Source organism: Phyllobates terribilis, unplaced genomic scaffold (assembly GCF_046119375.1).
Source record: "Phyllobates terribilis strain yellow unplaced genomic scaffold, ASM4611937v1 Scaffold_1__5_contigs__length_1240528914, whole genome shotgun sequence".
NCBI classification, from domain to species: domain Eukaryota; kingdom Metazoa; phylum Chordata; class Amphibia; order Anura; family Dendrobatidae; genus Phyllobates; species Phyllobates terribilis.
The window spans coordinates 829,770,496-829,786,395 of NW_027362761.1; the positions used below are offsets into that span (position 1 = coordinate 829,770,496).

The 15,900-nt window shown below is 41.4% G+C and overlaps 1 protein-coding gene and 1 long non-coding RNA gene across 2 annotated transcripts in view; one reads left to right on the forward strand and one right to left on the reverse strand.

Moving 5' to 3' along the window:
- Positions 1-15,900, forward strand: part of LOC141153323 (uncharacterized) — a 76,394-nt gene that overhangs the window by 57,419 nt on the left and 3,075 nt on the right. The gene's annotated exons all lie outside the window — the stretch shown is intronic.
- The window catches only part of RASSF6 (Ras association domain family member 6), a 128,279-nt gene that overhangs the window by 39,123 nt on the left and 73,256 nt on the right, over positions 1-15,900 (reverse strand). Inside the window, exons 6-7 of the mRNA XM_073638032.1 lie at positions 8,467-8,657; positions 5,274-5,375 (exon numbers count right to left, since the gene is read on the reverse strand). Of these exons, the coding sequence (XP_073494133.1) occupies positions 5,274-5,375; positions 8,467-8,657 (293 nt within the window). The remainder of the gene's footprint in view (positions 1-5,273; positions 5,376-8,466; positions 8,658-15,900) is intronic.

Consider the following 15,900-nt stretch of genomic DNA (forward strand, 5'->3'; position numbering starts at 1 on the left):
AATTAAAGAGCACTTCTTGGGATTCATTCCTGTTTCTGATACAACTGGAGGTGGTTTGACAGCCGCTGTCTTGAACAAATTTGAAGAACTGTCGCTCTCTGTGGACAACGTACGAGGGCAAGGCTACGACAATGGGAGCAACATGAAGGGAAAAAACATTGGACTACAAAGACGAATTTTGGACATAAACCCACGTGCATTCTTTGTGCCTTGCAGCTCCCATTCTCTAAACTTAGTCGTCAACGATGCCACTAAATGTTGTTTTGGAGCGACAACTTTTTTCCTGTTAGTTCAAAATCTCTACGTATTTTTCTCTTTGTCAACTCAGCGTTGGGAAGTACTCGTGCGTCATTTGCCATCTCTGACTCTAAAACCTCTAAGCGAAACAAGGTGGGAAAGCAGAATTGATGCTCTGGCCCCCCTCCGTTACCAATTGAGCGAAGTCCATGATGCCCTAATGGACATAGCAGAAAATATTAGTCTCACAGGAAGCTCTGGAAATGTCTCCCAGCTAGAAGCTCAAGGTCTTGCTAAACAAGTTGGAACCTTTTCTTTTGTTACATCTGTTCTAGTATGGTTCAACATTTTGTACGAAATCAATTTGACAAGTAAGTTACTTCAGTCACAAGAATTCGATTTAGCTGCTGCTTCTCAACACCTTGACAAAACAAAGAAATATCTGCAATCATTAAGAAGCGATGAAGAGTTTGAGAAGCTGTTAGTTGATGCGAGGGAAATCGCAGAAGAGCTTGGCATACCAGCTAATTTTGAGTCAAGTTCTGCGCCAAAACGTTTAAAGAAAAAAACCAGACAGTTCTCTTATGAAGGGAAAGATGAGCCCATAAGAGATGAGAAACAGAGTTTCAAAATTAACTTTTACTTTGCGATCTTAGATACTGCTATAAATTCAGTTGATGAGCGGTTCACTCAGCTGAAAGAAATGGAATTGAAATTTGGATTTTTGTACCACATCCGTTCACTTGAGGGAAAACCAAGCAAATTTGTTCTGGCTAAGTGTAAAGCTCTGGAAAAGTCTCTTAGACACAACGAAGTAAAAGACATCGATGCCATAGAGCTATGTGGTGAACTGCAGGCAATGTCAAGACGTGTTCTAGAAGATTCATCACCAAAAGACGTTCTTGAACTTTTGCTTAAATCTGACTTGAAAGAAAGTGTCCCCAACCTGGTGGTGGCTCTAAGAATTCTTTTGACTCTGCCTGTGTCCGTGGCCTCAGGAGAGAGAAGCTTCTCAAAACTAAAGCTAATTAAAACATATTTAAGGGCAAATATGACGCAAGAGAGGTTGGTTGGTTTGGCAACAATTTCGATAGAATCTGAAGTTGCTAAACAAATTAATCTCGGTGGCTTAGTGTCATCCTTTTAAAAAAAAAAAGGCAAGGAAACAAAAATTTTAATTACCTATGGTTGTTTTTGTTTTGTGTTATTGATTACTTTGTATATATTTGTCCTATACAACTTCTCAGAAGATTAAAGAGTTAGGAGAGAGTTAATTAATCATTGTTGTTGTGGTTTATTTTGCTCCTAAATTTATATCCCAAGTTTTCATCTACTGCCAAGAATAGTAGGGGCGCAACAAAATAGTTTCGCCTAGGGCGCCGTTATCTCTCGGGCCGCCCTGAGCATGCTGATACCCCACATGTGAGGGAAAACCACTGTTTGGGTGCACTGCAGGGTTCGGAAGGGAAGGAGCGCCATTAGACTTTTTGAATGTAAAATTTGTTTGCATAATTAGGGGACGCCATGTTGCGTTTGGAGAGCTCCTGATGAGCCTAAACAGTGGAAACCCCCCACAAGTGACACCATTTTGGAAACTAGACCCCTTAGGGAACTTAAGTAGATGTGTGGTGAGTACCTTGAACCCCAGGTGCTTCAAAGAAGTTTATAATATTGAGCCATAAAAATAAAATTTTCAAATTTTTCCCACAAAAAATATGTTTTTCATCCCTTAATTTTGCATTATGATAAGGGTAACAGGAGAAATTGCACCATGAAATTTGTTGTGCAATTTCTCCTGAGTATGCCAATACCCCATATGTGGGGAAAACCACTGCTTTGGTGTACGGCAGGGTTCGGAAGAGAAAGGAGCAATATGTTGGCTGGGATACATTTGAAGAGGCGCGACATGCCGAAAACAGCAGAAACCCCCACAAGTGACCCCATTTTGTAAACTACACCTCTCAAGGAATTCATCTAGGGAAGTAGTGAGTATTTAATTTTTAAATTTATACCATTGGGCAGTGAAGAAAACAATTATATTTTTACCATAAAAAAATGTTTTACCCTCAGATTTTACATTTTCACACAGGACAATGGGTAAAAATGGTGCCGAAATGTGTCACACAATTTCTTCTAAACGTGGCAATACCCCATATGTGGCTGTACCGTACCGCTTAGCCATACAGCGAGATCTGGGAGGGAGGAAGCGCTATTTGACAATTGGAGAACAAATTATTGTAGAATAGTTTGCGGACTCCATATTCACAGGCCCTAAGTGCTAGAAGAGCAGAATCCCCCCTCAAGTGACCCCATTTTGGAAATTATACCCCTTTGGGAATTTACCTACAGGTGTAGTGACGATTTTGACTCCATGGGTCTTTTCCAGAAACAAGCAGCAGTGGATGTTGCTGAGTGAAAATTTCAAACTGCCGTTGAAGTGACCAGTACGCTGTAGTGACTAGTACGTTGTGCCCAGCTTGTGCTTCTGGAGACATGCACCTGTAAGTTAGGCAAGCTCTCATCGCTACAGGAATGCCAAACATGTGGACCCTAAATGTAGTTTAGGCACATTGTGGGGCTCAGAAGGGAGGGAGGCATTTGGATTTGGGAGCACACAATTTTCTGAATTTCTTTTGGGGGGGCAAGGGCCATTTTGCTTTTCCAGAGCCTTTCTTCTACCAGTAACTTGGAAGTCCCTTATATTTTTAACAGATAAAGGACCTGAGTGGGGAAAAGCTTTTTTTGAAGACTGAGTGGAAGCTTTTATTGGGAACATTTTACATAACATTTATCCGGCGCTCTAGGCTTTCTAAGTGATATAATGCAGGATCCATTCACTATAATGAGGCAGCAGAGTTACTCTGGACTCCGTCTGGCCTCGGTTTAGCGGTGTCCTTTTTTTCAGAAGTGCACAAAATCGTGGCCAACCGCACTTTTATGCACGCCTAAAAGAACTGACACCGTGGGTTCACAGGCCAGACGGCATCCACAGTGCCAATATCTTAAGCAATAGCTTAATGCGTGATCTGTCCTTTTTTTCCGGATGTGCACTCCTCCCATTTGGCACAGGTGATTTTAATTAGCAGGAGACTGCAAAGAGGGTCCAGCCTATTTTTGCTCTCACTTAAGAGCTTGAGGAAGGTGAGTCACAGTGCTCATTTCATGTGCTGTTGGTGCGGTGTGTCGGCCATTGTTGCTGTGCTGTTTTGTGCTTGTGGGGCGGCGCGGCCTGGAGTCATGGGGACTCGGCCTTGCAGCATGGGTGCTGTGAGGCACCAGGCCGCCCACCCTGCTGGTGCCTTGTCACAGCGGTCGTGGTTGGCGCACGGCTCCGCTCCTGTTCAGGCAGGAAATGTTAGGACCCACTACGAGGTTTGCCGTGACGTGGCAGTGGGCTTCATACAGTCTGATCAGAATGCTAAACTAAGAATCTCATGTTCAGTTTTATATATTTTTGCCGAGAGGCATTAGATCAACGTATGTTTTTGGAGGTGCTGTCCATTCTCTTTTTCAGCTTAGTGCCAATATCTGCCTCATTACAGGGAATCTTCCGTCATGGGTTCCGGCTGAATCACGTATTTCAGAGATTTACACGGAAACTCTGGTGTAAGTGCTCAGCGTAGAGCGCAGGATAAATGTGAGCAGACCCTTACTGCGATCTTTGGGAGACATAATAAACAAATCAGTAGCCAAATCAATTCTGACATACACATCTCCCATTATCTAATATCATCCAGGTATTTATTTAAAGGTTTATTTGAGGGCTTATTCCCTCCATTAACAGAAGTCATTCTTAGCACCTTATATGTTACTGTGAGCACCTATATCCAATACCTCTACAACCTTACCACTTTTATATCTTTGTATACTTATTAATTTGAAAGGATTTATCCATTTAAATCATGATATTGATTTAAAAAACACTTGATATATAATTTTTTGGGTTTGATGTATAATTGGCATTAGTTTTCTATTGTGCCTTGTGGAGATTATTATTATTTTCCCCCATCTACAGTTGTGCTCAAAAGTTTACATACCCAGGCAGAATTTTTCCTTTCTTGGCCTTTCTTCAGAGAATATGAATGATAACAAAAAAAAAAAACTTTTTCTCCACTCATGGTTATTGGTTGGGTGAAGCCATTTATTGTCAAACTACTGTGTTTTCTCTTTTTAAATCTTAATGAAAACCAAAAACATCCAAATGACCCTGATCAAAAGTTCACATAAGGTGAAAACAGTCTGAGATTGAAGTGGTTAAACATAGGTAGGACTAATAAGAAACAGAGTATAATTTTAATGTGCACTTTAACATATGATTTACACAAGTTACTTCCCATTTTTAATTCAACAATTTACAATTATATTTTATTTTGGATTGGTTAAATAAGCTGCCAATAAGTGGTGGGGGTGGGCTTATACAGAGCTCAGCATTCACAGAACTGGTTGATCCGCAGCAGATAAAACTGTGATTTTATTTACTCAAAACTGCAGCAGCCCAGAAGGTGATAGATTGCCGCAATCAGAGTCTCTATTCTGCGTCATGCTGCTCTCAGATGGGGTAGTAAACACCTGGTGACAGGTAAATAAGGCCATACTCTAAGATCCACAACTACTTATCATATATTTGTGTAATTATATATATATATATATATATATTATAATATATATATATAGTACAGACCAAAAGTTTGGACACACCTTCTAATTTAAAGATTTTTCTGTATTTTCATGACTATGAAAATTGTACATTCACACTAAAGGCATCAAAACTATGAATTAACACATGTGGAATTATATAGTTAACAAAAAAGTGTGAAACAACTGAAAATATTTCTTATATTCTAGGTTCTTCAAAGTAGCCACCTTTTGCTTTGATGACTGCTTTGCACACTCTTTTCAATTTTCATAGTCATGAAAATACAGAAAAATCTTTAAATGAGGAGGTGTGTCCAAACTTTTGGTCTGTACTGTATATATATATTTATTATATGAACTAGTAGAAGAACCAGGACCGTGAACATACAGTATGTGTTTACCTTAAACTTATGTAGTAACTGCACAATTACTTCTTTTGTTTTCATATTGCTGCTTATCATGACTTTTGTCTCTGAACCAAAAGCTGGAGTGAAAATTGAGGTCTAAGAATAAGAAAGAAGAACTTAGTACACATCTTATATTGATTTGAAAAATGAAATTTTAATAAATTTCCTCAAGTGATTTCTGGGAGCTCTGTAATACTGAAGTGCTCGCTGCTCTCTGCTCTTCACACAGCTATAGTGTCCAACCATGATCCCATGTAGAGTCCAGTGTGTACCATCCAACTATGAAAGTCAGGAAAGAGGGACATATATTAGAAGATCGTGTTGTGTTTTTTTATTGCTAAACCAGACACCTAACTCCACTAAATCCAGTTTGTGTGTCCACACAGAAAAAGTGTACCCGGTGAAGACCCTTTGTGTTATATCTATAGCTTGCTGCAGCTTTTATGACCCGCATGCAATATGATGCCCCTCGTAATGCTCCAATAATGCTCTCCAAACATAATGGTGTCCTCCCAGACATCATGATTGTGAATCCACACACTTTATACTGCCACAGTGCCCCTCACACACAGCCCCCACAGTGTTTCCACACACAGTATAATGCTCCAACAGTATCTGACCACACATGAGTTGATGTTCTCATTGTGCCTCCTATATACATTATGATGCCTTCACACTTGCCCTGAACATTGATACCTCCCATACAATGATGATCCCACAGTTCCATCTGACACATTTTGATGTCCTTAGTGCTCCCCTTACACAGTATGGTGCCTCTACAGTTGATGCCACACAAAAGTACTCCCCAAGCAGTATGATGCCCTCACACTGCCCTCCACACACACAATATGATGCTCTCACACTGCCCTCCACACACACACACACATAGTACGATGCCCTTACACTGCCCTCCACACACACAGTATGATGCCCTCACACTGCCCTCCACACACACACACTGTATGATGCCCTCACACTGCCCTCCACACACACAGTATGATGCCCTCACACTGCCCTCCACACACACACACACTGTATGATGCCCTCACACTGCCCTCCACACACACACACACTGTATGATGCCCTCACACTGCCCTCCACACACACACAGTATGATGCCCTCACACTGCCCTCCACACACACACACACAGTATGATGCCCTCACACTGCCCTCCACACACACACACACTGTATGATGCCCTCACACTGCCCTCCACACACACAGTATGATGCCCTCACACTGCCCTCCACACACACAGTATGATTCTCTCACACTGCCCTCCACACACACAGTATGATTCTCTCACACTGCCCTCCACACACACACACAGTATGATGCCCTTACACTGCCCTCCACACACACACACAGTATGATGCCCTTACACTGCCCTCCACACACACAGTATGATGCTCTAACACTTCCCTCCACAACACACACAGTATGATGCCATCACACTGCCCTCCACACACACAGTATGATGCTCTAACACTTCCCTCCACAACACACACAGTATGATGCCATCACACTGCCCTCCACACACACAGTATGATGCTCTAACACTTCCCTCCACAACACACACAGTATGATGCCATCACACTGCCCTCCACACACACAGTATGATTCTCTCACACTGCCCTCCACATACACACACACACACAGTATGATGCCCTCACACTGCCCTCCACACACACACGGTATGATGCCCTCACACTGCCCTCCACACACACATGGTATGATGCCCTCACACTGCCCTCCACACACACACACACAGTATGATGCCCTCACACTGCCCTCCACACACACACAGTATGATGCCCTCACACTGCCCTCCACACACACACAGTATGATGCCCTCACACTGCCCTCCACACACACAGTATGATGCCCTCACACTGCCCTCCACACACACAGTATGATGCCCTCACACTGCCCTTCACACACACAGTATGAAGCCCTCACACTGCCCTCCACACACACACACACACACACACACAGTATGATTCCCTCACACTGCCCTCCACACAGACACGGTATGATGCCCTCACACTGCCCTCCACACAGATACGGTATGATGCCCTCACACTGCCCTCCACACAGACACGGTATGATGCCCTCACACTACCCTCCACGCACAGTATGAAGTCCTCAGATCGCCCCATACACACATTAGGATTGCTTATTTAGCACTAACAGTTTTCTGGGGTGAAAACATCTGACAGACTCCCCTTACATATATATAATTGGTCTGACACTACTATATGTGATTCACATAACAAACAGCAGATAACACACCAACACTGCAATTTAAAGTAAAAAACAAGCTATAGCATTTATCTAGTGTGTAATAGTATGTCTCAAGTATCACATGAAATTGTAAATTCTAATACAGTTCACTGATCTCATTAGCGATGTATTTGGGGTAAAATTTATTACATACAGCTTATATAGAGAGCAGACTGCACACAAAGGAACCTATATGAATCTTACGCATGAAACAAACAGCTCAACAAAGGTTTTTGAGACCTACAGTCGGCCAACTCCGACAGTCCCATAGACAATTGTGGCATTTCAGAGTTACATTGTTTGAATAAAGCCACGGCTCCACTATCAGTATTTGGTCAGTATTCGTTCAGTATTTTTCTCAGGAATGGGAGCTAAAACCAAGTAAGGAACAATCAGAGAAAAGGTATAATAGAAACAAGTCACCAATTCTTCATTTATCACCCACTCCTGGTTTTGGCTCCCACTCCTGAGAAAAATACTGACCAAATACTGATAGTAGGGCCGTGGCCTGAATAGGGATCCCAGCAGTCAGACCCCTAATGATCCTGCAGAATTGGGGATAACCCTTTTAGGCTATTCTGCCTCTTTGTATAAATATAAGGGAATGAGTCGATTAGACAGATTGCAATGAAAAGTGGTCTTATAGGAGGTTGGTTTCCCCTAGATAGCTACAATTCATAATCTATTCTGGAACTAAAAATCTGTTATTGGAAATCCAGCCTGAGGGGCATAACAACAAGGACATCTATAGGTATGCTCAGCATTGTGGAAAGATCAGTTAGATATACTACTGTCAACTAACATGCAATGCAAAAAATTATTTTCTATACAAAAAAAATTCAACAGAGTTCAACGTTAACATTTTGTTGGTGTTTGGCTTTAGGGAAGGTGAACTCTCCTTACTTTAAAGTTGTAGAAGTGTCCATTGATAGAAAACCGATGTTGCTGTAGATGAGATCTGTCTGGAGTGTTGGGTCGAATCCTTTTTTTCACTAATGCAGCATCACTCACGGTTCTATACAAAGGTGAATCCGGTATGCCATCTTTAAGATTAGGTCTGAGAGTGCTTGTGTCGTAGTCATATTTTGTATAGTCTGGGGATTGTAAACAGATTCAACATTGTGACTAAACTGGAAAACATGGCAAATAAATTTAGTGAATAAATAGATATACAGATTGCCATTTCATAAAAATACATTTGTGTTTTTTAATAGCTACAGTATTTACTAGAAATACAATCCAATTTAGTGATGGATTAGGATTTAAAATCTAAAGGAGTATAGTAATAATAATAAAAAATCTATAAGGTTGTTCAAAAAAATGTCCTAGGGCATAGCAAAAGGTAACCTGTGTAAACTTGCGATAAACACTTCAATAAACCTCTTTGTAAGCCGAAAACTTCTGTTCCTATTTCACATTGCAATACCTATTGATGAGAAGATACTGTAGCAGTTGCAAATTAGGCCTCATTTCCAACTCTTTTAAATATATGCTACAATGCTATTTCTCAGTATAATGTGATATAAGGGTTCTGTGAACAGCAAAGAAAATAGTACAGTCAGTGGTGGATTAAGTTGATCATAGAACCCTGGGGTGTTTCACAAAGTTCTCCACACCAATTAATTGAATCAATATGGACCTTAAACTTCGTAATTTGAGTTAGATATTATTACAGACTCCAGAACAGACCCAAAAGCTCTAAACCTCTAAACTACAGACCCCAAAATAAATACTACCATTAGAGATGAGTGGATCATTTCAAATTCAAATTGGCTGACTTGGCCAAATTATCCCCCTATCAGAGAAAATATTGAGGAATATTGAAAGTCTGTCATAGATATTGACCATTCCTCTCAAACCTCTCTTCACCCCCTCCCTTATCCATCTTTTGAGAGCTGACAGTCCAGAGATGACAATCTACAGTGTCTCCCTTATTCCCCTTTTGCTCAGCACAAAAGCCCCAATTAGCCCAGCCATGAGTAAGAGCTTACACAAACAACTGGCAGCCAAGTGGTGCCACTGAGCTACTTAGAATGCGAGCATCTTGTCCCTGAAAGACTCAGGGGGCAATTAGTGGCAGGATTACAATAATTTGCATGTAACTGGGAAAGCGTGCTTCCCAAGCTTCAAAGAGAGTTTAACAGAAATTTCCAGATGCTCCGACTCCGAAATGAAATATGAAATATAGTAAGGTCCGTGCATCCGACAATAACGGGACCTATATTTTTGGAGGTAAAATCATCAAGGGAATGATAGGGATATTTTTCTGCTGCTGAAAAATGCTACGTAGAGCTGTAGCGCAAAAACACCTGAATAGCAGACTGCAACTATGCAATGCGTGGTCTCTAACTGAAGATAAAATCATAAGGGAAAAAAATGTCGTCGTTTGCACGCTTCTTCAATCAACGAGCGATGAGTAATTGCAGAAGTTAGCATTTTTAATAAAAATGTACAGGCTGGAGACCAGCCCACATGATGTCACCATAAGGGGCGTGTGGGTAAATCTCCCCTTAGATATAAGAGAATCCATGGACATTACAGACTCACTTATTGCCAGGGGGGTATAAGGATTATAAGCAACGGGTCGTGTTCGATAACGCTCAAATCAAACTGGGGAGCCCCTCCTCCACCTATGCTGATTCGTCCTTGCGAATTGTATAGTGTAAGTTGGCTTCTTTTATCCTGTTTATTTTATATAACTGCTTATGTATTTTAAGGTCTCCTTTGTAACATCTTTGTATATATTTATCCTAAACACTGCCTCCCTTTTGGATTAAAAATAAAATGTAATAGTTCCCTCCTCCGAAGCCATATACACTACCAAAACACAGGCGACCGCCAAGGCCTGCATTATATTTCAAATCTGGATGGTGATGGCAGAGAATAATAATAATCGGCTATCATGAAGCTGACAGTGACAGTATGGGCCGTAAACACGGATTCCATGCGTTGGAATCCCGAGGTGTGATGCCATACTCTCACTGGTCGCTTGTCGATATCCACGTAGCGAGTAGTCTGAATCGTGTGCTCGCGATCCTGGACGAAATACTGACAGCGTGACGGCACATCGAGATATTGTGTGATCTCCCCAGTGTCGTCCCTGTAGGTGATCCATGACATCCCACAAATTTGATTTGTGGCAAATACATTTGGGTGGATTTCAGTACTGGAAAGCTTGTAATTGCTCATAAAATACACATAGGGGAAAGGAGAGAGAGAGGACCCCACTAATCATAAGAGCTTAAACTTTACAGGCGAGTGAGAAGACCCAGCTGATCATAAGAGCTTACACTCTACAGGAGAAAGCGAACCCCACTGACCATAAGAGCTTACACTCTACAGAAGAGCCTTACCCAGTGACTCTGGAGATAGAAAATGCCTCTCCCATACAAACTGTGCTCCGATGGGAACCAATGATCTGTCATGACCGAGGTACTGACCACCACTGTACAAGGGATGATAATCTGAAGCCCGTACGGCAATGCAAAATGAGGTTTACCTGCTCTCTCCTATTTTTGTTTTATTTCAAAACAAATCTCAAAATGTTCGAATTTTTGTCAAACTGCAAATTCAAGATATTTGAGTTGAACTCGATCCTCCACAAATTGATCTGCTAATCTCTAACTTACAAAAAATCAGGCCCTATAAAAAAATACAGATCCTAGAGCAGACCCCAAAATAAATACTACCATGGATCAGGACCTATAAACAAATACAGACCCTAGTACAGACCCCAAAATAAATACTACCATGGATCAGCCCTATAAATAAAAACCCCTAACCAGATCCGAAAATAAATACCACATCAGAACAGATCTTATAAATGAGTACATACACCTTAAGCTAATACAGATCCCAGACACACCCCTTAAATATTAAATACAGACTCCTGATGAAACGTTCATACTCCCCAAACTTGACCACCAAAACTAATACAGCTACAAACCCAAGAAACCCCTAAACTACTGAAGACTAGACCCTATAAATACATATCTATAGGTCCCAACCGTCCCGAATTCAGTAGGACTGTCCTGATTTGATGAGTCAGTCCCAGTGTCCCGGCACATCAGGGTTTTGCCCTCACATGCCGGGACACTCACTCTCTTCGACGTCTTCATCGCTACATAGCTGCTTCTACTGTGGGGCCGGCATCTCTACACACACTTACATTAATTAAATAAACAATTCTCTTCTTGTGATCTGTTCTCTCCGTGAATCAAACCCACAACTTGTATCTTTGCAGGCAGTAGGAAAAGCTATGAGCCACAGTCTGCAATAATGAAAATATGAGGATTTTGTATACTTGCATTGCAGGCTCTTAACCCAGAAGCAGATTATTCTGATACATAGAAATACACTGGTCTTTGCAGATGTATCTCTATGTACCTGTATTTTAGAGGTGAAGAAAAAGTTAGATTTTTTTGCTTTAAAACTACTAAAAATAATGAAAAACAATTACAAAAATGTCATGTTCGCTTTATGTGAGATCCGGTATCCTCTGGAATTTAACCCATAACATACATCATTGCCGGCAGCAGCTAAAATTATGAGCCACAGCATCCACTGACATCTCTCTAAGATTTTCTATACTTGAAGCAGACTCTGAACCTACAGGCAGATTATACTGGTACAAATATCTGACACATAGCAGTGTACTTCTATCCCCTGTATTCTAAAGGGAAAATAAAAGAAAACATTTTTTTTCCTATAAAATTACTAAAAAATAATGCACAACGATTATTTATGGTGATCGGTAAATGGCATAAAAAAAATGGATGATTGATTTTTTTTCTCTTAAAACCTATAAAAAATTGTAAGGCAGAGGCTGTGTTCACTCATAGTGTAAATGCTGCATTTTTTCTACTGCTTTTTTCTGCAGGTTTTCTGCAGGTGTCTGCACAAAATAACACAATAACCATTTTTGCTGATTATTGCGTGTTTACTACACTTCTATTATGCATTTTCGGTTTAGATTTGGAGCAGTGTCTTTCACACTTTTTTACTAATATAGCAAAGCTTTGATTTTGCACTTAAAAATGTAACTGCGTTTTTTTGTACATGCATTTGATGACTAGCCCAGGAGAATGGGGATGACTCGGTACCCGGGTCTTTAGCCTGGCCTTTAGGGATGTCGCGGTGGTCGGCTCCCGGGCCCGTACCCTGGGCCGCTCTTTAAAAAGGGTTGGTGTTTTTGGTTAAGTTTATAAAAGAGTTTGTGACGCCACCTGTGGCTTCTGGTGATGATCACCAGCGCTGCGCAGTCCACTGAGGCTGGTGGTAAGGCAGCTGGATGGTATAGCTCCCCACAGGTGGAGCTGGGCCTCAGGGCAGTATAGGAACGGGGATGCAAGACAAAGGGACTCCGCCGGGCCAGAGCAAGAACAGGGACGGACACAATAGTCACTTCAATACCTTTTACTGGTGGAATTTCAGGCACTCCCCGGAGCACTGTAGGGTGAAGGGTGTATGTCCGGATCCTCCCCAATGAGCAGGTTTTGGGCCTCCTGGTTCTGGCTTCTGCGTAGTAAGTTTCTGACCTGCCTGGAGCTAGGCCTAACTTTGTCTCTGTCCTGCGCTGGCTGACCTTGTGGTAGGGCCTTCTCTTGGAGTGCACGCTCCCGACTTACGGGGCCTATGTGTCTCCTGGCTCTGGTACGTATCAGCTCTTTAGCGATCCTGGGACCTGTAGTTCTCCAGGGATTCCAGTTTATCTTACTGGGTCGTGGAGATTCCGGCAAGCTTCGGACCCGGTGTCCGGTAACTACTTCTTCTTCGGGGTGAGCTAGTTAAGCTCCTCTGCCCCCTATGAACTAACTCTCTACTCTTCGCCTTCGGCCTACTCGGACCCTCAATAGGCTACTCACACTAACGGCAGCGTGCCGCGTTTCACCGATCTTATGGCGCCGGCACACCTAAAGCTCACCTCTCTGAGCTACAACTGAGTCTCGACTGTGCTCCACTGCAGACTAACCTCTCTCAGGCTTCTACTGCAGGAACTCTCTCAACAGACTTGCTTTCTATCAACTCCAGTCTAGACTAATGGCTGCCTGGCTCCACCTTCCCTTTTATATCAATCCCTAACGGGCTCCCTCTGGTGGTCTGAGGTGGAAGGTGGAGATGTGTGAATGGTTATGGGGGCCTCTTGTGGAGGAATCCTTCAATACACCCTTCTAGGATTTGTGATACCAAGCACAGCTGGGCTTCACACATTTTTTTCAAGCTCCACATAAAAGCATATAGAGAAAAAATGCACCAAAACTGCACAGTACAACAGCGTCTTTAGACGCATCATGGGCAGAAGTTTTCATGAAATCACATTCACTTTGCTTGGATATTTAGGTTGTGTTCACATATAGCGTCAATGCTGCATTTCTTCTGTGTTGTGTCCAAGCAAATTGGATGCGATTTCATAAAAACTGCACCCCCTGTGCATCTAAATGCTGCTGAACTGAATGGTTTTGGTGCTTTTTTTCTCTAGAGACTTCTATGTGAAGCCTAAAAAAAGCATGTAAAAAACTTACTTTTTTAAGCACAGAATCAAAGCTTTTCTGTACTATAAAACACACAAAAAATGCACCAAAAAGTCAATTATCAGAGATGATTGTTATTGCATCGTTTTGTGAGAACACCAGCAGAAATGAAAAAAAAAACATTTTTTATACAAAGTGTCAACACGGCCTTACAGACAAAAAGCCAGATGACATATAGAAAAGTTACATAAAATCAATCATATCTAGTCCCAACCACCCTGGATACACCGGGACACTGATTTGGATCTACGCCCTGCAGCCTCTGACGTCTCCTGATTGTCCCTCACTGCCACTGCCTCATCTGACATCTACTCCTGCCAGGATAGAAAGAAATGGTAAATGGGTGTGGATAGGGTGTGGCCAAAAATTGTTAAGCATGCCACATAATTTGTCTCTTTTTCTGTTCTACAAAAGTTGGGAGGTATGCAGACCTCTTAATAATATTTGGACACTTCAAGTGGCTACAACCCAAATTATAATCCACCACAGAGTGCAGTATATATCTATATATTCAAAATATTATAATTATGGTAATTTATCTTGTACCGTGATTGTGCCCTACATACATTATTTATAGGACTGAACTGTTGCTTAAAGAAGCACTCCCAGTAAAGTTTTTATACTCTTAACCCCTTCACCCCCCAGCCTGTTTTCACTTTCCTGACAAAGCCAATTTTTAAAAAAAATGGAAAATTGGCAAAAAAATTTAGATTTTTCAATTTTCAAACTTTTAATTCTTATGCCCTTAAATCAGAAAGATATGTCACACAAAATAGTTAATAAATAACATTTACCACATGTCTACTTTACATCAGCACAATTTTTGAAACAATGTTTTTTTTGTTAGTAAGTTAGAAGGGTTAAAAGTTGACCAGCGATTTCACATTTTTCCAACACAATTTACAAAACCAATGTTTTAGGCACCACATCCCTTTTGAAGTGACTTTGAGAGACCTATGTGACAGAAAATACCCAAAAGTGACACAATTTTAAAAACGACATCCCTCAAAGTGCTCAAAACCACATTAAAGAAGTTTATTAACCCTTCACAGGAGTTCACAGGAATTAAAGCAATGCGGAAGGAAAAAAAAAAAATAATAATTCCCACTGAAATATCGCTTTGGCCACAAATTTTGCATTTTCAAAAGGGTATCAGGAGAAAATATAATTTGTTGTGCAATTTCTCCTGAGCACAGCGATACCTCATGTACTGTAATACTACTGTTTGGGCACACGGCAGGACTCGGAAGGGAAGGAGCGCCATTCGACTTTTGGAATACAAAATTGGCTGGAATAGATAGCGTCACATTTGCAGAGCCTCTGATGTGCCTTAACCACTTGAAACCCCCCACAAGTGACCCCATTTTCCAAACTACACCACTCAAGGAATTTGTCTTGAGGTGTGGTTAGCACCCTGAACCCACAGTGCTTCACATAATTTTATAACGTGAAAATAAAAAATCTAATTTTTCCCACAAAACTGTTGCTTTAGCCCGAAATTTTTCATTTTCATAAGGGTAACAGAAGAAAATGGACCATTAAATTTGTTGTGCATTTTCTCAATACCCCATATGTGGTGGAAAACTAATGTTTGGGCGCACGGCAGGGCTCGGAAGGGAAGGAGCACAGTTTGACATTTTGAATGCAAAAATGGCTCAAGTTGGACACCATGTCATGCTTGGAGAGCCCCTGATGTGCCTAAACAGAAGAACCCCCCACAAGTGACCCCATTGTAATGTTGAGCCGTGAAAATGAAAAAATACATTTTTCCCACAAAAATGTTGCTTTAGCCCCAAATTTTTCCTTT